This window comes from Caretta caretta, chromosome 17, assembly GCF_965140235.1.
Source record: "Caretta caretta isolate rCarCar2 chromosome 17, rCarCar1.hap1, whole genome shotgun sequence".
Lineage (NCBI taxonomy): Eukaryota > Metazoa > Chordata > Testudines > Cheloniidae > Caretta > Caretta caretta.
In genome coordinates, this window is record NC_134222.1 from 24,270,782 (window position 1) to 24,293,900 (window position 23,119).

At 53.9% G+C, this 23,119-nt stretch overlaps 1 protein-coding gene across 1 annotated transcript in view; it reads right to left on the reverse strand.

Moving 5' to 3' along the window:
* The window catches only part of LOC125623888 (caspase-1), a 27,836-nt gene extending 8,396 nt beyond the window's left edge, over nt 1-19,440 (reverse strand). The window contains exons 1-8 of the mRNA XM_048823941.2: nt 19,353-19,440; nt 15,672-15,944; nt 14,602-14,699; nt 13,406-13,579; nt 12,842-13,076; nt 12,563-12,715; nt 4,508-4,617; nt 1,854-1,959 (exon numbers count right to left, since the gene is read on the reverse strand). Of these exons, the coding sequence (XP_048679898.2) occupies nt 1,867-1,959; nt 4,508-4,617; nt 12,563-12,715; nt 12,842-13,076; nt 13,406-13,579; nt 14,602-14,699; nt 15,672-15,944; nt 19,353-19,359 (1,143 nt within the window). The 5' untranslated portion in view covers nt 19,360-19,440 and the 3' untranslated portion in view covers nt 1,854-1,866. The remainder of the gene's footprint in view (nt 1-1,853; nt 1,960-4,507; nt 4,618-12,562; nt 12,716-12,841; nt 13,077-13,405; nt 13,580-14,601; nt 14,700-15,671; nt 15,945-19,352) is intronic.
* Nucleotides 19,441-23,119: the final 3,679 nt, after the last annotated feature.

The following is a 23,119-nucleotide window of genomic DNA, read 5'->3' on the forward strand; positions in this document are numbered from 1 at the left end:
CTTCCTCAGCAAAGACGGTCACTGCAAGACAGACACTGGCTCTTCCACCAGTGATTCTGCATCCCAGTGGTGCTCATCAATATCCCTTCCTCTGCCTCCTAGTCTGATCCAGTAAATGGGCCATTGCCTCTGATCTCCAGGGTCAGGGGTTTTGGGGAAGGGGATGGGGAGAGACTGAATTTGGGGAGCTTGAGAGAGGTTTTTACTTGTGCACATCTGTCCACTCTGCAGGGGTTTTACAACTGGTTTACACATGTGCCCGGAACTCTGGGTGCCCTCCATCATAACGAACAGTCTTTTGCTCTTCTGTGACTCCCCCCAATCGGTCAGTGCCTTGCTGGTGATGCTGTGCCCAGAACAGTCAGCTCGCCCTTGCTCCATCATTTGCTGTCTCTGTGTTTAACGCAAATCACTGGCTTATTGCACTACAACTTGTGGCTACCAAAGCCCCAAGCTCCCGCTCAGCAGCGCTGCTTCCTGGCTGGGGGTTTGTTTTGGGTGTTTTTTTCACAAAAGGAATTTTCTGCATTTCTCCACCATGAATCTCATTTTGTTATTTCCTGCCCACGTTTCTACACTCTGGGATTGGCCATGTCCCTGTTAATGGTCCCAACCCCGCCAACTTACTCCCCTCTCTTCCTTCACAATGACAGATATTTGATAAAAGCAGGTCTAACACTGTTCTTCCCACAGGATACATTGCTGCAGATCATTTCCTTTCTTTCCTGAGCCTCCTGCCGGTTTTCCATCCCAAGAGTATCACATCCAGCCCAGTGGGAGATCATTTCAGCTAAGAGTGTAATAAACTCAGGGGTGAAAGTAAGGCAGTACAGGCCGGTATGGTGTGCCGGTAAAAAGTAGCCACCAGTACCGGCCCTACCGTTTTAATGTCGCTGCCCCTTTTGCGCCCCCCCCCATCGGCAGCCCTGCCGGGTCCCTGCCAGCAGGGCCACTGATGAGGGGGCACAAAAGGGGCAGCAATGTTAAAGCCCCGGGCCCTTTAAATCACCGCTGGAGCCCCGGGCAGCACGGGCCAGGGAGCGCAGATGGACTGGCTGGGGGATGCTGACTCCCAGCCCCACCTCTTCCGCCCGAGGCCCTGCCCCTTCTGGGGGGGCCAGAGCGGCTCCGTGCTGGTAAGAGCTCCATTTTACACTCACCCCTGAATAAACTTCTGCTTTACTAATATCCAGCTATTGTAGCTGCTGCATTCCCATTCTCCACTACCTTTATGGTTCAGTCTCAGAGAAGCTATTGTTTGGCTGAGATGATTTGCCCCTTCTCCCCATGCTGCTTCCTGCTCAGAGTTCCAGGGCCCTGGAGAGGATTACAGAGTTTTCTGTTTATTACATTGCTTCACTAGGGCTTGAAATTGCACTCCCCGGATGCCGAGTTTCCCTCCCCTCTTGCTTCTTTCCTCTTCCTTCCTGGAGAGCTGTAACTCTTGTGGCTTCCCCTGTGTTTCCCTAGAATTAAAAGTCCTTTTCTGTGATACGTGTCACTCATTTCTTCAAGCACAAAGCTGCTCTAAGAAGAGAGGATTAGCCACAGAAAGTTTTGACTACTAGAACTTGTCTGTCCAGGCCTTTTCCTTCAAACAGCCAGTGTCTACGGAGAGATTTTAGTTCAGTTCAGAGGATGGGGAGATCTAAGTCGCCTGAACCCTAACGTAAGGGGAGAAGCTGCCGTCGAAGTAGAATCTAGATCTGCCAGACCCTGGTCAATCTGGAATCAGGAATGGAAGGTGAATTTACATGCTACATCTGGAACGAGAGCCCTGTCCCTTCAAAACATGTGCAGTTACTGGTCATAGTAGAAATGTTTGTTGAGAGACTCCAGAAGAAGATACTTACTGTGGGGCTGGTTCTAATGGCCTGGGAACAGATAGAACTTTTTTATCATGGTAGTTCTTTCCTTCGTGGGCATCTGATGAGGAAAATTTTGAAAAGAGAGCTGGACCTGAGATTGGGGAGGAGAGGTCAGATCAGTCACAATTCCAGGGGACCGGCAGCACTTTAAACACAAAACAATCTGCTGCTAGAAAGCATGGACCTTGAATAACGTTGGGGAGAACAGGGAGAATCAGGAGCAGAAATTCCCCTGGGAATCTGCATGATGATCATGACAGCCAGGCTGCACCTCTACCTCCACTAGAGCACCTGCGTGCTCGAGCCACTTCTGGTACAAACACCTCACATGCTATGCATGTCACAGTGCATGCCTGCCATGGCAGCCATGCCCAGGCTGCTCCTGTCGGGCCCAAGAACACAAGGAACGCTGCTGTGGTCACCAAAACCCTTTCTGAACGAACTCTCCAGGGCAGTGGCTCTTTGAGAACTGGATGGCAGGGTGGAGCTGGAAGGTTCCATGGCAGCTGGTGAGAGAGACAAAGAAAAAGGGGCTGGATGGGGAAAGGCAAGCTCAGGATGGGGCAGGTAACAGTGTGGAGGAACCAGGGTCCCAGGCGGGAGAAGAAATGGACAAAAACCTGCCCCCACCAGAAGGCTTGGAGAGAAGATGGGGAGAGGGTCTGGGCTTGATGCAGAAATTATTGGGTGAGGTTCCCTGACCTGCGTTATGCAGGAGGTCAGATTAGATCATTGCAATGGTTCCTTCTGGCCTTAAACAATGTGATTTGTGTGAGTCAGATTGACACAGAGAATGTCCCCACGGTCACTTCCCAGCAGAGCTGCAGGGTCTGCACTTACCAGCTGTGTAGTGGAGGAAAGTAAGTAAATTGTTTGTTTCTGAAATGTACGTTACTGGACCATCTTTGGAACAACAGCTTGGGTGGGTATGGATGGAGGGAAGTTTCAAAGCAGAACCCCACCCCAGGGCTGGACCCAGGCCCACAAAGGGATTTAGGCACCTGCAGCCCAATTTTAGGCACCATTGTGGCCCACAAAACTGCCACATAAACTCTATACTTCTACTGGAAACGCCTCCTAGATGCCTATATTCCTGCCGCTGGCCATGCACTCAAAGGCCCATCTCCCACCTAACTCTCAGCACAGTCCTCAAGCTAGGTGGAGACAGACATTCCCCCTAGGGTGACCAGACAGCAAGTGTGAAAAATCAGGACAGGGGTTGGGGGGTAATAGGCGCCTATATAAGACAAAGCCCCGAATATCAGGACTGTCTCTATAAAATTGGGACATCTGGTCACCCTAGTTCCCCCACCTATCTTGCCTGTGGGGGACAGTCCAGCAGGTGTGCTCTGAGCATGCCTAACTCCATACAAAACAACTGGGGGATGGGGAGAGGACAGGAAGATGTGTCCTCTATCCCCCTGCTTAGGGCAGTCACCTGGGATGTGGGAGACCCCCGTTCAATTCCCTGCTCTGCCTGATGAGGAGGTGGGATTAGAACAGGATGAGCACTCTGACCACTGGACCATAGGGTCACTCACACTCTGTCTCCAGCCCAGTTAATTATTTATCCACAGAGGAATGGCTGCAACAGGAGCGACCAGGGAGCCCCACAACAGACTATCCTAGAGCCCAGTGGTTAGTGTCCTCTCCTGAGACTCCTACTCAAGCAGATGAGGAACTTGAAGCTGGGTCTCTCTCATCCCAGGGGAGCCCTGACCACTAGACTAAGGTTTTGAGGGAGGATACGATTTTGTCACGGATTCTGTGACTTTAACAAACCTCTGTGAGTTCTTTGGCTTCAGCTCCAGCCTCTGCCATAGGCGCTGGAATCCCCCCCACCCACCACCCCACTTGGGTTGTCAGTGTCCCCACACAGGGCTCGAGCTTCACTCCCCCAAGTGGTCAGACCCCCCTGTTATTTTTAGGAAAAGTCAGGGACGGGTCACGAGCTTCTGTGAATTTTTGTTCGTTGCCCGCGCCCTGTCTATGATTTTTACTAAAAATACCCATGACAGAATGTTAGCCTTAGTTATGACAGAGGACGCCCCCACCCCTGGTCATATGGGGTGGAGCTGGGGTGCACCACCGCTGTTCCTGCAAGAAACAGCTCACACAGAGGGGTTCCTGGCTGTGGAGCACAAGGGGAGACAGGCACCTCCCTGCAGCCTGGGTTTAGGTGCCTAACGCTCTGCGAGGGATGGGGCTTAGCACACACCCCTCTCATTGGCATCTCCCATTGGCCAGCTTAGGTGGCTCCCCACCTACCACGCTGGCTTTTGTGGATGCCATCCTTTGGGCCTGTCTCTCCCCATGCACCTCACAGGGAGGTGGAATCCACTAGGTGGCAGGTTGCTTCCAATTCGGCACTGCAAGGCCTATGTCCCTTTGTGGATCCGGCCAGGCCATTGCCCCTCCACTCAGATTCCCCTGAAGACGTGCGCTGTGAACTCTGCTAAGATTCCCCTGGTCAAACAGACACGGAGCACGTTTTTAATATACTGTGGATGCCTGTAGGGGATGATCTGCATGAGCAGCCAGAGCTCCTCATGGGGCTGGGGACAGGTCCCTGCTGTGGTACTGCTGATGGTTAGCAGGGGAGCGTGTTCCCAGTCACCCAGCAGGAAGGACAGAGTCACCTTTCGGAAGATCTCCTCCAAGGGGAAGCACCAGGCATTGGTTCGGAGCTGCTCTATCAGGTAGGTGATGAAGACGGAGCCAGTTTTTGGAGATCTCCAGGACAAAGTGTCTGTGGAGAAAAAGGGCTGTTACACAACTTGGAGCAGGGCTGCTTCTCCCTCTAGACTATAACAGACACGGGAGATGTGGGGGCTGGGGCTGGCGAAGGGATTTCACCCTTCACAGAGCAGCTGGGAGTGCTCAATGAGGCTGAAGATAAGGGAAGAGAAGAGGAATTACTAGGAGGGCAAAGCTGAGCGGTTCTGGCCAGTCGCTGCGGGGTGGGGGGGAGGAACAGGCGGGTCAGGCTGGTAAGGCTGTTCATTGGCGATCGAGGGCTGCGAGGGATTGCCACAGACACAGCACTATGGCAAGCAGACCCATTCATAGCTGAGGCCAGAAGGGGCCTGTACCAGGGTGGCTTCCCCATGGGCTGGAGAGCTGAAGGCCAAGCCAGCCCTGTTGACAAGGATGAGCCACGCCTCAGGAGAACCAAGTGGTCCCATGGTAAAAGGCAGCCAGAATCTGCAGGCTGAGGGTGGCTGAGCCTGCCAGAAGCAGGAGAAAGCTCTCCAGGCAGGGAGAGACGGACAGACCCTCAGGGTGGAGGGGCTGGGCCCAGCTGTAGCTGTAGCTTACGAAAGCTTACGCTCAAATCAATGGGTCAGTCTCTAAGGTGCCACAAGTCCCCGTGTTCTTTTTGCGACTACAGACTAACAGGGCTGCTGCTCTGAAACCTGCCTCAGGCTGTGGTTTGTTTTGAAAGCCTTTGTGTTAGATGCTGGGAGAGGGAGCCTAAAATACAGTCAGGGGACCAGTGTGCACCGGAGGCTCAATACACAGGATCCTTTGTGTCTGAATTACTCTGTGAACTGTGACGTCTCCACGGGCTGCAGAAGAGACGAGACAGCCACAGAGAGGCTGGAGAGCAACCTCCAACCACGAGAAGGTGCTTGGGAGGCAATAGGTGGCCACACAGCTCCAGGGCCATTACAATGATCTAAGCCAGGGGTTTCCAAACTTTGCTCCCCCAAGGACTCCTTTGGCATTTTACTAAGTGTCCTGGACCCCTTTCATTCCCAGTCCTAGCAGAACGCCCTGCCAGTGCGATCCCCACACAGTGCAGTCACACTGCACGGGGGATGCCGTTTTGGTCTAAAAAGGGCTCCTCCATGCAGCAAAAGTGCCAGAACATTGTTCCGGCATATTTTGGCCCTGGCTCAAGGGACGGACCCTCATGTGACCCATGGTGGACCCCACTTTGGGAACTATTGATCTCCTGTACAGCACAGGCCAGAGAACAAATGGAAAGGGCAAAAGCAGAACAGATCTGAGTCTCTGGTTATCCCAGAGAGGGACTGTCACCTGCAAGGCTTTCTGGAAAGCTCGCTAGCTAGAGGGCTTCCCATTCCAAGTCTCTGGGTCACAGATCTCCTGCAGGAAATCCAGGGCTGTTGGGCCCTGACTGTACTACAGTACCATACCCTGTTACCCCCACTCTTTGTCTTCACCCATAACTATTTTACATCTGGGGACAATGTAGACCTTCAGATCAGCGGCACTGCTATGGGTACCCGCATGGCCCCACAGGATGCCAACATTTTTATGGCTGACTTAGAACAACGCTTCCTCAGCTCTCGTCCCCTAACGCCCCTACTCTACTTGCGCTACATTGATGACATCTTCATCATCTGGACCCATGGAAAAGAAGCCCTTGAGGAATTCCACCATGATTTCAACAATTTCCATCCCACCATCAACCTCAGCCTGGTCCAGTCCACACAAGAGATCCACTTCCTGGACACTACAGTGCTAATAAACGATGTTCACATAAACACCACCCTATACCGGAAACCTACTGACCGCTATTCCTACCTACATGCCTCCAGCTTTCACCCTGACCACACCACTCGATCCATCGTCTACAGCCAAGCTCTGTGATACAACCGCATTTGCTCCAACCCCTCAGACACAGACAAACACCTACAAGATCTCTATCGAGCATTCTTACAACTACAATACCCACCTGCTGAAGTGAAGAAACAGATTGACAGAGCCAGAAGAGTTCCCAGAAGTCACCTACTACAGGACAGGCCTAACAAAGAAAATAACAGAACGCCACTAGCCGTCACCTTCAGCCCCCAACTAAAACCCCTCCTACACATTATTAAGGATTTACAAACTATCCTGAAGGATGACCCAACGCTCTCACAAATCTTGGGAGACAGGCCAGTCCTTGCCTACAGACAGCCCCCCAACCTGAAGCAAATACTCACCAGCAACCACACACCACACAACAGAACCACTAACCCAGGAACCTATCCTTGCAACAAAGCCCGTTGCCAACTATGCCCACATATCTATTCAGAGGTCACCATCACAAGGCCTAATAACATCAGCCACACCATCAGAGGCTCGTTTACCTGCACATCCACTAATGTGATATATGCCATCATGGATTCACCAAGGGAAGGTCATGCCTGACCAATCTAATCGCCTTCTATGATGAGATTACTGGTTCTGTGGATGAAGGGAAAGCAGTGGATGTATTGTTTCTTGACTTTAGCAAAGCTTTTGACACAGTCTCCCACAGTATTCTTGTCAGCAAGTTAAGGAAGTATGGGCTGGATGAATGCACTATAAGGTGGGTAGAAAGTTGGCTAGATTGTCGGGCTCAACGGGTAGTGATCAATGGCTCCATGTCTAGTTGGCAGCCGGTGTCAAGTGGAGTGCCCCAGGGGTCGGTCCTGGGGCCGGTTTTGTTCAATATCTTCATAAAGGATCTGGAGGATGGTGTGGATTGCACTCTCAGCAAATTTGCAGATGATACTAAACTGGGAGGAGTGGTAGATACGCTGGAGGGGAGGGATAGGATACAGAGGGACCTAGACAAATTGGAGGATTGGGCCAAAAGAATGAGGTTCAATAAGGATAAGTGCAGGGTCCTGCACTTAGGACGGAAGAACCCAATGCACAGCTACAGACTAGGGACCGAATGGCTAGGCAGCAGTTCTGCGGAAAAGGACCTAGGGGTGACAGTGGACGAGAAGCTGGATATGAGTCAGCAGTGTGCCCTTGTTGCCAAGAAGGCCAATGGCATTTTGGGATGTATAAGTAGGGGCATAGCGAGCAGATCAAGGGACGTGATCGTCCCCCTCTATTCGACATTGGTGAGGCCTCATCTGGAGTACTGTGTCCAGTTTTGGGCCCCACACTACAAGAAGGATGTGGATAAATTGGAAAGAGTCCAGCAAAGGGCAACAAAAATGATTAGGGGTCTGGAACACATGAGTTATGAGGAGAGGCTGAGGGAACTGGGATTGTTTAGTCTGCAGAAGAGAAGAATGAGGGGGGATTTGATAGCTACTTTCAACTACCTGAGAGGTGGTTCCAGAGAGGATGGTTCTAGACTATTCTCAGTGGTAGAAGAGGACAGGACAAGGAGTAATGGTCTCAAGTTGCAGTGGGGGAGGTTTAGGTTGAATATTAGGAAAAACTTTTTCACTAGGAGGGTGGTGAAACACTGGAATGCGTTGCCTAGGGAGGTGGTGGAATCTCCTTCCTTAGAAGTTTTTAAGGTCAGGCTTGACAAAGCCCTGGCTGGGATGATTTAATTGGGTATGGGTCCTGCTTTTGAGCAGGGGGTTGGACTAGATGACCTCCTGAGGTCCCTTCCAACCCTGATATTCTATGATTCTATGTGCCAGCAATGCCCCTCTGCCATGTACATTGGTCAAACTGGACAGTCTCTACGTAAAAGAATAAATGGACACAAATCAGATGTCAAGAATTATAACATTCATAAACCAGTCGGAGAACATTTCAATCTCTCTGGTCACGCGATTACAGACATGAAAGTTGCTATATTACAACAAAAAAACTTCAAATCCAGACTCCAGCGAGAAACTGTTGAATTGGAATTCATTTGCAAATTGGATACAATTAACTTAGGCTTGAATAGAATCATAGAATATCAGAGTTGGAAGGGACCCCTGAAGGTCATCTAGTCCAACCCCCTGATCGAAGCAGGACCAATTCCCAGTTAAATCATCCCAGCCAGGGATTTGTCAAGCCTGACCTTAAAAACCTCTAAGGAAGGAGATTCTACCACCTCCCTAGGTAACGCATTCCAGTGTTTCACCACCCTCTTAGTGAAAAAGTTTTTCCTAATATCCAACCTAAACCTCCCCCACTGCAACTTGAGACCATTACTCCTCGTTCTGTCATCTGATACCATTGAGAACAGTCTAGAGCCATCCTCTTTGGAACCCCCTTTCAGGTAGTTGAAAGCAGCTATCAAATCCCCCCTCATTCTTCTCTTCTGCAGGCTAAACAATCCCAGCTCCCTCAGCCTCTCCTCATAACTCATGTGTTCTAGACCCCTAATCATTTTTGTTGCCCTTTGCTGGACTCTTTCCAATTTATCCACATCCTTCTTGTAGTGTGGGGCCCAAAACTGGACACAGTACTCCAGATGAGGCCTCACCAATGTCGAATAGAGGGGGACGATCACGTCCCTTGATCTGCTCGCTATGCCCCTACTTATACATCCCAAAATGCCATTGGCCTTCTTGGCAACAAGGGCACACTGCTGACTCATATCCAGCTTCTCGTCCACTGTCACCCCTAGGTCCTTTTCCGCAGAACTGCTGCCTAGCCATTCGGTCCCTAGTCTGTAGCGGTGCATTGGATTCTTCCGTCCTAAGTGCAGGACCCTGCACTTATCCTTACTGAACCTCATCAGATTTCTTTTGGCCCAATCCTCCAATTTGTCTAGGTCCCTCTGTATCCTATCCCTCCCCTCCAGCGTATCTACCACTCCTCCCAGTTTAGTATCATTCGCAATTTGCTGAGAGTGCAATCCACATCATCCTCCAGATCATTTATGAAGATATTGAACAAAACCGGCCCCAGAACCGACCCTTGGGGCACTCCACTTGATAGCGGCTGCCAACTAGACATGGAGCCATTGATCACTACCCGTTGAGCCCGACAATCTAGCCAGCTTTCTAGCCACCTTATAGTGCATTCATCCAGCCCATACTTCCTTAACTTGCTGACAAGAATACTGTGGGAGACTGTGTCAAAAGCTTTGCTAAAGTCAAGAAACAATACATCCACTGCTTTCCCTTCATCCACAGAACCAGTAATCTCATCATAAAAGGCAATTAGATTAGTCAGGCATGACCTTCCCTTGGTGAATCCATGCTGGCTGTTCCTGATCACTTTCCTCTCATGCAAGTGCATCAGGATTGATTCTTTGAGGACCTGCTCCATGATTTTTCCAGGGACTGAGGTGAGGCTGACTGGCCTGTAGTTCCCAGGATCCTCCTTCTTCCCTTTTTTAAAGATTGGCACTGCATTAGCCTTTTTCCAGTCATCCGGGACTTCCCCGGTTCGCCTCGAGTTTTCAAAGATAATGGCCAATGCCTCTGCAATCACAGCTGCCAATTCCTTCAGCACTCTCGGATGCAACTCGTCCGGCCCCATGGACTTGTGCACGTCCAGCTTTTCTAAATAGTCCCTAACCACCTCTATCTCCACAGAGGGCTGGCCATCTCTTCCCCATTTTGTGATGCCCAGCGCAGCAGTCTGGGAGCTGACCTTGTTAGTGAAGACAGAGGCAAAAAAAGCATTGAGTACATTAGCTTTTTCCACATCCTCTGTCACTAGGTTGCCTCCCTCATTCAGTAAGGGGCCCACACTTTCCTTGGCTTTCTTCTTGTTGCCAACATACCTGAAGAAACCCTTCTTGTTACTCTTGACATCTCTTGCTAGCTGCAGCTCCAGGTGCGATTTGGCCCTCCTGATATCATTCCTACATGCCCGAGCAATATTTTTATACTCTTCCCTGGTCATATGTCCAACCTTCCACTTCTTGTAAGCTTCTTTTTTATGTTTAAGATCCGCTAGGATTTCACCATTAAGCCAAGCTGGTCGCCTGCCATATTTACTATTCTTTCGACACATCGGGATGGTTTGTCCCTGTAACCTCAACAGGGACTCCTTGAAATACAGCCAGCTCTCCTGGACTCCTTTCCCCTTCAAGTTAGTCCCCCAGGGGATCCTGGCCATCCGTTCCCTGAGGGAGTCGAAGTCTGCTTTCCTGAAGTCCAGGGTCCGTATCCTGCTGCTTACCTTTCTTCCCTGCGTCAGGATCCTGAACTCAACCAACTCATGGTCACTGCCTCCCAGATTCCCATCCACTTTTGCTTCCCCCACTAATTCTACCCGGTTTGTGAGCGGCAGGTCAAGAAAAGCGCCCCCCCTAGTTGGCTCCTCTAGCACTTGCGCCAGGAAATTGTCCCCTACGCTTTCCAAAAACTTCCTGGATTGTCTATGCACCGCTGTATTGCTCTCCCAGCAGATATCAGGAAAATTAAAGTCACCCATGAGAATCAGGGCATGTGATCTAGTAGCTTCTGTAGCTTTCTAGTAGCTTAGAGACTGGGAGTGGCTAAGTCATTATGCAAGGTAACCTATTTCCCCTTGTTTTTTCCTACCCCGCCCCCCGCCCCCCAGACGTTCTTGTTAAACCCTGGATTTGTGCTGGAAATGGCCCACCTTGATTATCATACACATTGTAAGGAGAGTGATCACTTTAGATAAGCTATTACCAGCAGGAGAGTGGGGTGGGGGGAGGTATTTTTTCATGCTTTGTGTGTATATAAAAAGATCTTCTACACTTTTCACAGCATGCATCCGATGAAGTGAGCTGTAGCTCACAAAAGCTTATGCTCAAATAAATTGGTTAGTCTCTAAGGTACCACAAGTCCTCCTTTTCTTTTTGAGAATACAGACTAACACGGCTGTTACTCTGAAATTTGTCAAGCCAGGCTCTGCTCAATTCAGTTTAGTGAGTCCCCTCTGCAGAGCTAGATACACAGCACTGGCCGGGGGCCAAGAGGCTACTAGAAACTGTGAGTGCAGCCTCCCGGCTCTAGGCACAGTCAGGAATGAGCCTCTGGACTTCCTGGCACACGGGCTGGCCTGGGAGGACTCCAGGCAGTTGGGTGGGTGGCTTGTGCTCCAGCATCTAAACTTTGCTTTCAAAAGAGGCCTCCGGCCAGTGTTCTCTCTAGTTTTTTACGTCCATGTGTGGAATGAATTTTGTTATGTGCATCAATATGGAGGTGATGTGTGGTGGGGATGGGGCCAAGGGGTTTGGAGTGTGGGAGGGGGCTCAGGGCTGGGGCAGAGGGTTGGGGTGTGCCGGGAAGAGGGCTCTGGCTGGGGGTGCGGGCTCTAGGGTGGTCCCGGGGATGAGGGGTTTGGGGTGCAGGCTGTCCCGGGACTGCGGCAGGGAGAGAGGACTCTCCCCAACCCTCTCTCCCGCAGCAGCATCTGGGCTGCGGGGGAGAGGCCCCTCTCCCCACCGCAGCAACTCCAGGGCTGGGGGAGAGCGTCTCTCCCCACCGCGGCAGGTCCGGGGCTGGGGCCAGGGGAGAGGCACCTCTCCCCGCTGCAGCCCTAAGCACCTGTGTGGCCCTTGATAGGCTGCTGTGCAACGCGCAGCTTAGAGGGAACTTAGACACCCGAAGGGAGATGTCAGAGAGCCAGGTCGAGAGACAGGATTGAACGGCAGGAGACAGGCGAGGCATGGAGAGAGCTGTGTGAGCCATCAGCATAGAGATGAGAGCTGAGTCCTGTGAAACTGTCCAGAGGGTGAAGGGAGATGAACCAAGGGCAGAGCCCCTGGGAATTCCCTGAGAGTGGCAGGGGGCAGCCCCACTAAAAGGGCTCATGTTCAGAGGGGTAGGAGAGGACAGTGTCTCAGTGCCCAGCGAGTGGCTGGGAGGTCGAGACTGGAGTAGAGGCCCTAAGGGCTGGCCAGGAGGAGGCTACTGGATGCCGTGGTGGGAGCAGATCAGCAGAGCAGAGAGAGCAGATCGGGGCTGGGAGGGACCCCAGGCAGAGCTGGATGCATGGGCTCAGCCAATTTAGAGCCAATGCTCTCGGTGCATGTCACAGCCCCATCCCCCACAGTCCCAGGCCAGCTCCCGGCAGCCAGTTACCTGGCGTTGTAGCTTGGAAACAGATGAAATCGCTCTCCACGTGGATTTGGTGACTTGCATCATCTTCTAACCCTTCAGGGGGCAGCGGAGCAAGGCTGGAGCCATCTCCCGGGAGCTCTGCAGAGTCACTCACCCACACCTGTCCGTGGTTCTCTGGGAAACATGGGCACCAGTTACAGCCAAGATCAGGCCATGTTTTCCCGTTCCCACATCCCCGTTCCAGTGGGTGCCCTTCCCCTGGTGGCAGGCCACCAGCCCCATCCCAGAGTGCAGGCTCACCCCCACGGCAGGCCTGAATGATGATCACTTTGGGTTTTTCCATCAGTGCCTGGCAGTTCCTGTTGTTGAAGGTGCTGTAGATGGTGTCAATGGGAAGGATGTCTGTGGACTCGTCTTGGCAATTTGTCCCGCACAGGCCAGCCCTGACGCCATGAGACATGAGCACAAGGAAGGTGCTATCCGAGGTCTGGTGCTCGTTCCGAGCAGCAAACTGCTTCAGGGTCTCCACCATGGCCTGAAAGCAACGCAGGGACAGCAGTGTCAGTGAACAGCAGCCAGAAGAATGACTGCTACTCCTGCGAGCACCATTGAGGGGTGGCGGGGCAAGACCTCCCGCAGCAGCAGCCAGTGCTCTCTTGGATGGAGCATTCCATGGAGAGAGTGTTCCCATCCCAGAGAGGGCTTTGGGAGAGATCTGACATCCCCCTACTGGCAGCTCCTAGGAGGAACCAGCCCCAGGACCCTTGCCAAGGGGGGACTGAGCCAGGAATGAACCAAGCAAAGGTCACAGCATCTTCCCCAGGGGCCTGAGATAGTCACTGGTGTCTTGGGGAGATCCTGTACCTGGGCATTTAAGTTGCAGTGGATTTCCACCTTGTATCCCAGCCCTTCTAGAAGCCTCTTCATCCCTTTCATGTCCACGTCAGCCCCGTCCCTCCTGCGGAGATGGTCAAACTCAACATTACAGATGATGAGGGCCAGGCGGGTTCGCGTCGCCTTGTCCCGGATGGAATAGATCTGTAAGAAAGGAAAACTCACGCTGGGCCGGTCACGACGCAACCCTCACTTTAGCGGCCCAGTGCACGTGGCAGGATGGAGCCACGACCCATAGGGAGGTTGTTACCCACATCTCTAGATACCACTCCTCAAATTACCAAGGAGCCCCTTCTGCTCCATGCCCCTTAGCATCCCTACAAGGAGACTGTCACATGGCTTCTGGGCAGTAGGGTCTCTGTGGAGGAAGAGTGCCCCCCCCAAGTACCCTCTCATGGGGGCTGTTGTTGAAGGGGAAAGGGTCTATGTCATCCTGGTGGATGCAGCCAAACTTAGCCCAGTACGATACACACAGCCAGAAACATAGCTGGGGCCACTACAGCCAAACACCCCGGCACAGCTGGGCCAGAGGCTGAGTGGGGAGAGCTAGCAAACCTGCCTGTGATTAGTACCTCCTGCCCGCATCGCATGGGGCTGGCTGGGCATGGCCTCCACAGAGGAGCCTGCAGCACCTTCACAAGCATCATGGAGAAGCTTCGCTTCCTCTTGGTGACTGGTCCCCAACTGCTCGGGTGACCTAGGGAGGGCTCGGAAAGGTCTTGCTGCTTCCAAGGCTTCCCCCTCCCTGACACCACACAGCTGGTCTGGCGCTGGGCGCAGCGACCAAGGGATCGGATCAGCTGCCCCAGGCCATCACGCTGCTGTCAGTGCTTCAACGGGATCTAGCAGGAAGGGGCAACTTGCAGTCTCCGTGCAGCTAAAATCAAACACTGTCAAACCGCCGAGACCAACCACTTCTCTGGCTCCACATGGCACAGACAGAGGTGTAGGGCTTGGGGGGCAAAATTGTCAAGGGTGCTTTCCACACCCCCTGCAGCCCAGTCCCTGAGGCCCCATCGGGGAGTGCAATGGCACTCATGCTGTACACGTTCACAGTGATGCTGGAGGAAAAATCTGGCTGTAGCCAGCAGGCTGTGCCTGAGCTCTGGGGTCTCTGCCACACACACACGACAGGGGAGGAGCCCAAAGGGAGCAGCACAGAGCACCTCCTTTGCTTCCTCCTTCTGGATCCGCTGGACGAATTCCTGGGGGCAGGGACAGATCCATTCCTGAGATGGCGCTGGCTGGGTTTCTGCAGCAGACCCTGGGATCATAAACCCCACATTAGCTGAGAGGAGGCAGTTAGTAGCTGGGAGCCACACGTGCTGTCCTGAAATCCCCACTGGGAAAGGCAGAGGGAGAAATGCAGAACAGCCCACGTCTCCTCCTGAGACAGGGAGCAGCAAGGCGAGGTGGCTCACCCTCCACACTGGCTAGTGCGATGGGTTGGGTCTGCGAGGGCACAAGCCACTGCCTGCTGGGGGGCTGGGACAGGCAGGGCCATGACTGTCCAACTTGGGGGAGTATCCCCCATTCAGCAGAGACAGCCTGAGTTGTCCCTCTCCATCACCATGTCTGCATAGCCCCTCGACTGCCACTATGCACCTGGGAGTGACAGGATCATGGAACGTGGTGGGTGGACTCAGGGCATCCCTGCCCCATTGTGCCACGGGTTCCCTGCTCTGGAAAGAGGGCAGCATCTCCACACTCTGAGCAGCATCTGGGGCCTGGCTCAGCTGCTGCCAAGCCCTTGCACCAAGGGGAGATCACAGTGTGAGGAACCCCACCCCCAGCAGGACACTCATGGGGCTGGGCGAGCACCTCTGCCGCTCAGGGCAGGAAGCTGCTCTGTCCTTTGCTGATGCCCAGCAGGGAGGTGTGGGTCAGCCTGGCCTCTCTTGCTGCCCTGTTGTTGGGAATCAGGGGCCTGGGGAATCCCAGTGCAGACAAAGCCTGTGTTTGGAAAGAGCAGGGCACGTCTGTGACATTGGCGCTGCCATTGCTGTGGCTAGTGGGAAACATGGGCCCAGGCAGCAGCACCCAGGCCTTTGCAGCTCATTTAATAACCAGCATGCACATGTCACACACCCTGGAGGGGGAGAGAACCCTGCACGGAGAGGGGCTCCCAAAGGCCAGCGCCCATGGGAGAACCCCTGCCCAGCCCAGCCTCCTGCCCAGCTGCCCGTGCATGCAGCCCCACAGAGACTGGAGAATCGGCCGTTGTGGCACCACTCACCCGAGGGGGGTCTGAGCCCCAGCTCCGAGGCCAGGTGGACATCTCTGAAGCAGAGGCGCTCGATGAATATTTCACTGGCTCTGGCACCCTTTTTCCTCACCCCATCAATCAGACACCTGGCTTGGTCGCTCTTCTTACTGCAGCTCTCCCTCACCTCCTCCACTTCCTCCTCGTTCAGCACCCGTCTCTCCAGCAGGTCGTCCAGGAGGGTGCTGATCACAGCCTTGCTCACACTCTCCACAAACCTGATCCGCACGTTGCTTAACTTCCGGTCTGTAAGAGCAGCCACGTGAGCCCCTGGGGCCTCCCCTGGGGCCCCGCCAGCCCTCAGGGTGTTTGCACCTGCCCATGGCGGCGCCAGGCCCTGTGTGCAGGTACCGTGCTATACCAGGCAGCTCCTTCACATGGGGGTTGCACTAGTGGAGCTCCCGTAGGGACCAGCTGATACAGCCATGGCCCACCCCACAGCCTTCCACGTACACCCCACACATTCCTTCACACACAACCCCCCGATCTCCCACTCACTCCACCAGCCTCCAGCGCCTGACAAGCACTCACACACACTGGGCTGGCTCGCTAGCCCGGGACTTTTTTATGAGGATTCCATTTCGTTTTCCAGACTCGCAGCCTTCATTACAGTGAGTCCCTCGCTGTTCCTGGCATGACAAGACCCTGCAGTTAGCCCTGCCTGTGGCTGCACTGCTCGGCACGGGGAGGCCTGTCCCAGCCCTCAGTGAGGAGTTAGCTCAGACCTCCAATGGCAATGTCGGTAACTGTTTCACGTGCGAGTAAATGGTCAGGTTAAACGCTGTTGGTGGCCGTGACAGCTGCTTGCAGTCAGGGTAAAGAAGCAATTAAGCTCCCTTGTGGAACCAGAGAGCTGACACAAGAGGAGCGCCCGCCCATGCCAGCCCATAAGGAAGCCAGCTACGGCTGTGGAGGGATTTCACTGAGTGAGGGTTGGGGCGGGGTGTGTCTGAGAGACACGGCAGACGCACCAGAGGAGCAGCAAGGAAGCACCAGACACAGCCATGTTTCCATGGGTTGTGCAACCCTGAGAAAAGCGCAGAGCTGCAGGAGCTGCGAGGCCAGAGCCTGGTGACCCAGAATGCCCAGCTGCTCGGCTCTGCGCTGAACGGGCAGGAAGTGGCAGAGCTAGAAGGGCTAATGAGTAGTCTTAACTCTGCCCCTCCGCAGAGTGACACTGTCTGGCTTCTCTTTTGCAATGGGGACATGGCTCCCTTTGTGTTACAGCCTGCAATGGGGGAGCGGGAGGGGAATATCATAGGGAACTTAGGGCTGGGCTACACTGAAAATTCACATCGGGCCTAGCTACGTCTCCCAGGTGCAAAACAATCCACGCCCTCGAGAGAGAGACGCAGGGCAAGTCTACGCTTAAAAGGCTGCATCAGCACAGCTGCACCCGTCTTCACAGCGCTTAAGTGAAGACGCCCCTACACGGGCGGGAGAGTTTCTCCCATTGGCGTGATTAATCCACCTCCGCCCGAAGCAGTAGCTGTGTCCACGGGACAAGCTCTCACTGACACAGTGCTGTCTGCCCAGGCTAGGTGGGTGTAACTACGGCGCTCAGGGGCATGGATTTTTCACACACCCAAGCATCTAAGTCTGTAGTGTAGCTCTGGCTGTATGCCTGTATCTATCCAACCCATCCCCTGGTGGAGGAAGTGCTAGGTCAGTGGAAGAATTCTGCCATCGATTTAGCTGCCTCCTCTTGGGGAGGTGGATAAACGACAGTGATGGGAAACCCCTCTCCTCGCTGCAGGGAATGGCCCCACTGCCACGTTTGAAGTGCAGACATCCCCTAAGGCCTGGACTACACTAGGAAATTTGGTCAGTAGAACTCCACTCCCCAGAGCAACGCAGTTAAACCGGCCTAAGCCCTGGTGTACACAGGGCTAGCGCTCTTGGGAGGTGGCGTGCATATTAGGAAAAACTTTTTCACTAAGAGGGTAGTGAAACACTGGAATGCGTTACCTAGGGAGGTGGTAGAATCTCCTTCCTTAGAGGTTTTTAAGGTCAGGCTTGACAAAGCCCTGGCTGGGATGATTTAACTGGGAATTGGTCCTGCTTCGAGCAGGGGGTTGGACTAGATGACCTTCTGGGGTCCCTTCCAACCCTTATATTCTATGATTCTATGATTCTATGATTCTATGTGCCGATGGGAGAACCCCTCCTAGCAGGGTAGGAGGGATTCACTGACCGCTCCAGCCGCACCCCTGTGGCGTTAAGCCCTGAGTGTGTAAACGTAACGCCGCCACTAGTGCTGAAAGCTTGGAACTGTTTTTCCTAAAGCTCCCAGGTTGTCTATAGTCCAGGGCTTGCCCTTGGGGAAGCAGGGAGGGCACCAGATCACTTCTTGACTGGGGGCAGTGTTGCCAAGGCCAACGGTGATGGACTAGGCCCAGAGCAAGCTCCTGCCCAGCCCAGGAGGAGAGTCAGCTCCAGCTAGATACCTAAACCCAGATCGAGGCACCCAAGTGCAAACAGCCTGCAATAGTCAGGCCACGTATTTCGGGACCTAAATACCCAGGCGAACATGTTGGCCTTAACCTTCGCCCTCGTTCCCCCTTCTGTAAATGGGGCCAGGGAATAGCCTGTCACGGGCAGGGTGGGGTATGGATGAAGCGCTAACAATCCCCAGACGGCATGTTCAGCCCCGAGCAGCCAGGGAGCTAGTGGCCCCGACACCCAGCTTCTTTGCAAAAATCTTTCTATTGCAGGCAGCCGGGCCTGGCCCCAGCTCACACTGACGGGCTCTGCACCTGTGGCAGGAGGCTCCCTGCTTGTGCAGGTTCGGCCACATCGCAAAGGATCCTTGGACTGGCTCTCCCTGAGCTCCTGCCATTGACTGGCCAGGTGGGGGAGCAGGGGAACGGGCCAGCTCTGGGTGGGGCACAGGTGGGGGACGCTGTGGCACTGGTCTGGGGCTGCTGGCCAGCTCTTCCTAGCCCATGCTGGATTCAATACCTTGGGGCCCTCCCTCAGGGTATGCTTTATTCCTTCAAAAAAACCCCACCCAAAGTAACACAAAACAGGCTGCAGGAGCCCCGCCTGCCCCCTCTAGGGCCAGTCCACCCCCCCCCCGCCCCTCCCCCTCCTGGAGCTCTGCTCCAGCTGAGCTCCCTCAGCCCTCCACAAACCCCTGGCCCCTTCCCAGCTGGGGCTGAAAACTGAACAGGGCTGGCTGGCCTCATGCCCTTAAAGGGGCCAAACATCCTCTGTGACACGTCCCTTGTGGGGGGAGTGAGGAACGAGAGGGCGCTGGCCCCGTCTGAGCAGAAGGTGGCAAGGAAGGCGGGATACCATGGAACAGTCCTCATCGGGGCGGGGAGCAGAGTGGGTAGAGGGTGGGAGGGGGGCTGGCGCCATCCAGAGGGAGTGGGCAGGGATTGGGAAGTTGGAGGGGGAGCTTGCCCCATCCGGGGGGGGGGGAAGGAAGGAGGGGAAGAGCACAGCACCAGCCCCCCCCCGGAGGAGCAGGCAGGAGCATTTACTCAAGCCCAGAGGCCTGGCCTCGTGTCTGGCAGGAGCAGAGGCTGCCCACGCCTGCAGCTGCCAGGCCCCAGGCAGGGTGTGCACCAGGGCCTGAGGAGGGGGGACAAAACAGAGCCCAGCCTCCCTCCTGTCTCTACCTGAGGCTGCCCAGGCCCCTTCACTCACCAGCCATCGCCCCCAGGCTGAGGCCCCGCTCAACCTGCACCGGTCACCAAGAAGTCTCCGTAACAGAAAGTGAAAGTGATGCCTGGTCCCCTCCTCTTCCTGCCGCTCCCAAAGCCTGCGTTGGTGTAAGGGGAGCGGGGCTCCGCACACAGGCAGGGTGGGGATGGCCAGGAGTCAGGGCTCCAGACAGGGCCCGGGGCCCAGCCCCACTCTGAACTCAGCGTGTTCAGCCAGAAGCGGCTGGTTGAGGGAGCATTGCTCCTCCAAGGGCACAGGGCTCTCCCCAGCCCTGGCCAAAGTGGTGGTGCACCCTGGGGTAGGCCCCCCAGCCTGGCTCCCTGCCGGTGGGCTCAGAGGGTACAAGGGGGGCCACATGCCATGCAGCACCACGGCCGGCCCACTCTGTGGAGCAAAGCTGCCTTTAGAGAGACATTTAAGGTCAGGCTTGACAAAGCCCTGGCTGGGATGATTTAACTGGGATTTGGTCCTGCTTCGAGCAGGGGGTTGGACTAGATGACCTTCTGGGGTCCCTTCCAACCCTTATATTCTATGATTCTATGAGAGGGAAGGGTCCCAAGCTCGTCCCTTCCCCACGCCTAACCCCCATGCACCCTCTGGCTCCCACCTCCTGTTCTCAGCTGTCTGCTTTCATGGGGTGCAGCCCTAGGGTGACCAGATGGCAAGTGTGAAAAATCGGGATGGGTGGGGAGAATAGGTGTCTACATAAGAAAAAAGCCCAAATCTCGGGACTGTCCCTATAAAATCAGGACATCTGGTCACGCTATGCAGCCCTCGCCCTAGGGAGGCTGGTGAGCTGGAGAACAGTGCGGCAGCTGAGGCCTGGCACAATGGGGGATTTCTGAGCCAGGCCCCAGATCAGCATCCAGGCCCAGGGCAGGGTGTGCAGCAAAGGCACAATTCTCTGTGATAATCAGCCCTTCCTTTCACAGCAATGAGCACTGGGAATAGAGGACCCAGGGAATAAATGACACCTGGCAACCCCTGTGATTTTATTGCAAGTCTCAGATGCAAGACCCTAGCTCCCATAGGCAGGAAACCCAGCATCATTACTAGGCGGCTACTGCCACCTGCTGGTTGGCCAGGGAAAGTCAGTCTTGGAGCTTTGCGAAAGAACAAAACAAAGCTTCAGAGTATTGGCAAAAAGAAAAGGAGTACTTGTTGGGGCTCCTTTAGGGGGAGTATTGCCACACGGCCTGTCGCAGGCTTGCTGTCCTTCTCGTAGCCTCACTGATTGGGCCCTGGTTATTTGTCTGCTTCGCCATCTCCTTCCTGCCCAAGGCTGGAGCACAGCACACACAGCCTGAGCTCCAGGGTGCACTGGAGAACAAACAAGTCAGCTGAATCCAAGGGAAATTCCTGTCTAACTCCCTCTTGGGGTACTGAAAGGAAGGAGGTCCTACCTTGATGGAAAACCCACCCCCACTTCAGTCACTGTGTTAGGATATAAATGTTCAGGCCTGTCTGTAAAGGCCTAGACTCTAAGAATTTAGGTGTATTCTTATCACTTGGCTAGTTCTAGAGGTATAAAAGAAAGAATCAAAATCACTGTCTGCCAGTGTAAGGTCCTTCTCTTACTGTGACAGTCTGAGGCCCTGTGCTTAGGCTAAGGCCTTTGGCCAAGCAACAGAGGCAGCCATAAGCTGGGAAGCAACCGGTCACCCCCTCACATTCCAACCTAGTCCCATTGAAAGAAGGTGCTATTGGGCTGTTAGGAATACACTCCTGTCCTGATAACGCCTGTCACCTCCAGAGAAAGGGAAGTGCCTAGAAGATGTAAAAGGAAACTTAGTTTGATAGCATCCTGTCTGGCAAGAACTCACTTATCAATACTGGGATGAGAAATCCTCACTTCTGTATTGTTTTGTCATTATAGTTCCTACTTTGCTATTGTTTATTGGCATGGTCTCTGTCTGGTTCTGTGATTGTTCCTGTCTGCTGTATAATTAATTTTGCTGGGTGTAAACTAATTAAGGTGGTGGGATATAATTGGTTACCTAATCATGTTACAATATGTTAGGATTGGTTAGTTAAATTTCAGTAGAATGATTGGTTAAGGTATAGCTAAGAATATTACTATATAAATTAGGGGCAAACAGGAAGTAAGTTGGGATTTGAAAATAAGGAAAAAGGAACTTGTATTTAAGCTTGCTGGAAGTTCACCCCAATAAACATCGAATTGTTTGCACCTTCGGACTTCGGGTATTGTTGCTCTCTGTTCATGCGAGAAGGACCAGGGAAGGAAGCGGGTGAAAGAATAAGCCCCCTAACACCTTGGTGCTGGGACTTGGATACATCGCATTGGATAGGTGAGTGGCAGCCTGTAAGTCCCCCTCCCCAACAGTCCGCGCAGCTGCTTGGAGGGGGTATGGCGAACTCTCGTGATGGTAGTTGCGGGTTCTGGCAAGCTGGGGTAACGGATTTTTTGAACAAATGGATAAGGAAGAATCAGGGCCCATACCAGGTGCAGGGGCTCACCTGGGATGAGATTGAGAAGGAGATGGGAGAGGTTTTGGGAGACCCCAAGGGAAAGGAGTGTAGGAAAAAGGGAATGGTATTACAAGGTTTGTGTGCTGGGATGGCATACTGGGTAAAAAGGGAAGCTGATCTCCTCCAACACAGTAAGGATTTGGAGGGGATTGTGGATCAGCAACGGATTTTAACAGAAAAATCCGTGTTAGCAGTAGAGGTAGCGGATTTGAAGGCACGGGATGCTGCACAGACAGAGGAGTCTTGTGAGGCAATCCGGAGAGAGAGGGATGAACTGCTGGGGAGAGTAGGAGACTTAGAGGAGGAATTGTATCATTGTGAACATGGGGGCAATGGACTTGGGGCCCCCAAACCATCCGCCCCACTAATGGAACTGAAGGAGACACCTCCACCACCCTACCCTGAAAAAACACTGTACCCACCACTGCCAGGGGACGTTGTAAGCCGGCGATCCACAGTTACAGCCCCTGCGAGAGAGGCTACCCGGGAGGAACTGCAGGAGGCAGGAATAGTGGCCCCGGTTGCGGGGTGGGGGGACCATGCCCCACAAGTAGTAGAACAGGCAGAAATCCGCCCCTTGTCCCTGAAGGACCGGGAGGCAGTACTGGGCTGTTTGGGAAAGATACCCCGGGATGATTGGGATCAGTTTGTGCTGTGGCTAGTGGAGGTGGCCAGGGAGATGGAGGGTCTAACTCGGGAGGACCAGGTGATCATATGGCGTAGTCTTTTGGGACGAGGTACCTTGGGAATCGATGTGGCAGGAGTGACACACCCATTTCTAATCCCCGGACAGGTGGCAAAACAGTTGTTTGGGGTGTACTCTCGTACTGCGGGGATGAATAAGATGAAGCGAATCCCTGGGGAAACAGGGTGGGATACACTTAATCGCATACAGGCATGGGCACGGTGCTGGGTGGATCCCCTGGACGGTCCATGGCTGATGCCCCAGGCAGGGCCACCGAGACCTGGTGGGGGTGTGGAGCAGGGTTGGGGTGTGGAATTGCTGGAGAAATGGTTGGAGCTGAGCAATCCGCAGTTCGTGGGGCATTTAAGGTTGCAGCACCCTGAACTTGCTCCCAATCAGCTACCCCAGTTTCTGGAACAGGCAGATGTGTGGAGGCAGATGCATCGGGGGAAGAGCCAGTGCATGCTATTACTGCGGGGGATCAATACAAGGTGAAAAGGGGTGGGTCAGCCTGGAGAGGAGGAGGTAGAGGGAGAGTTCGTGGCTTTGGGAGGGTAGTCAGGGACGAGCGGGC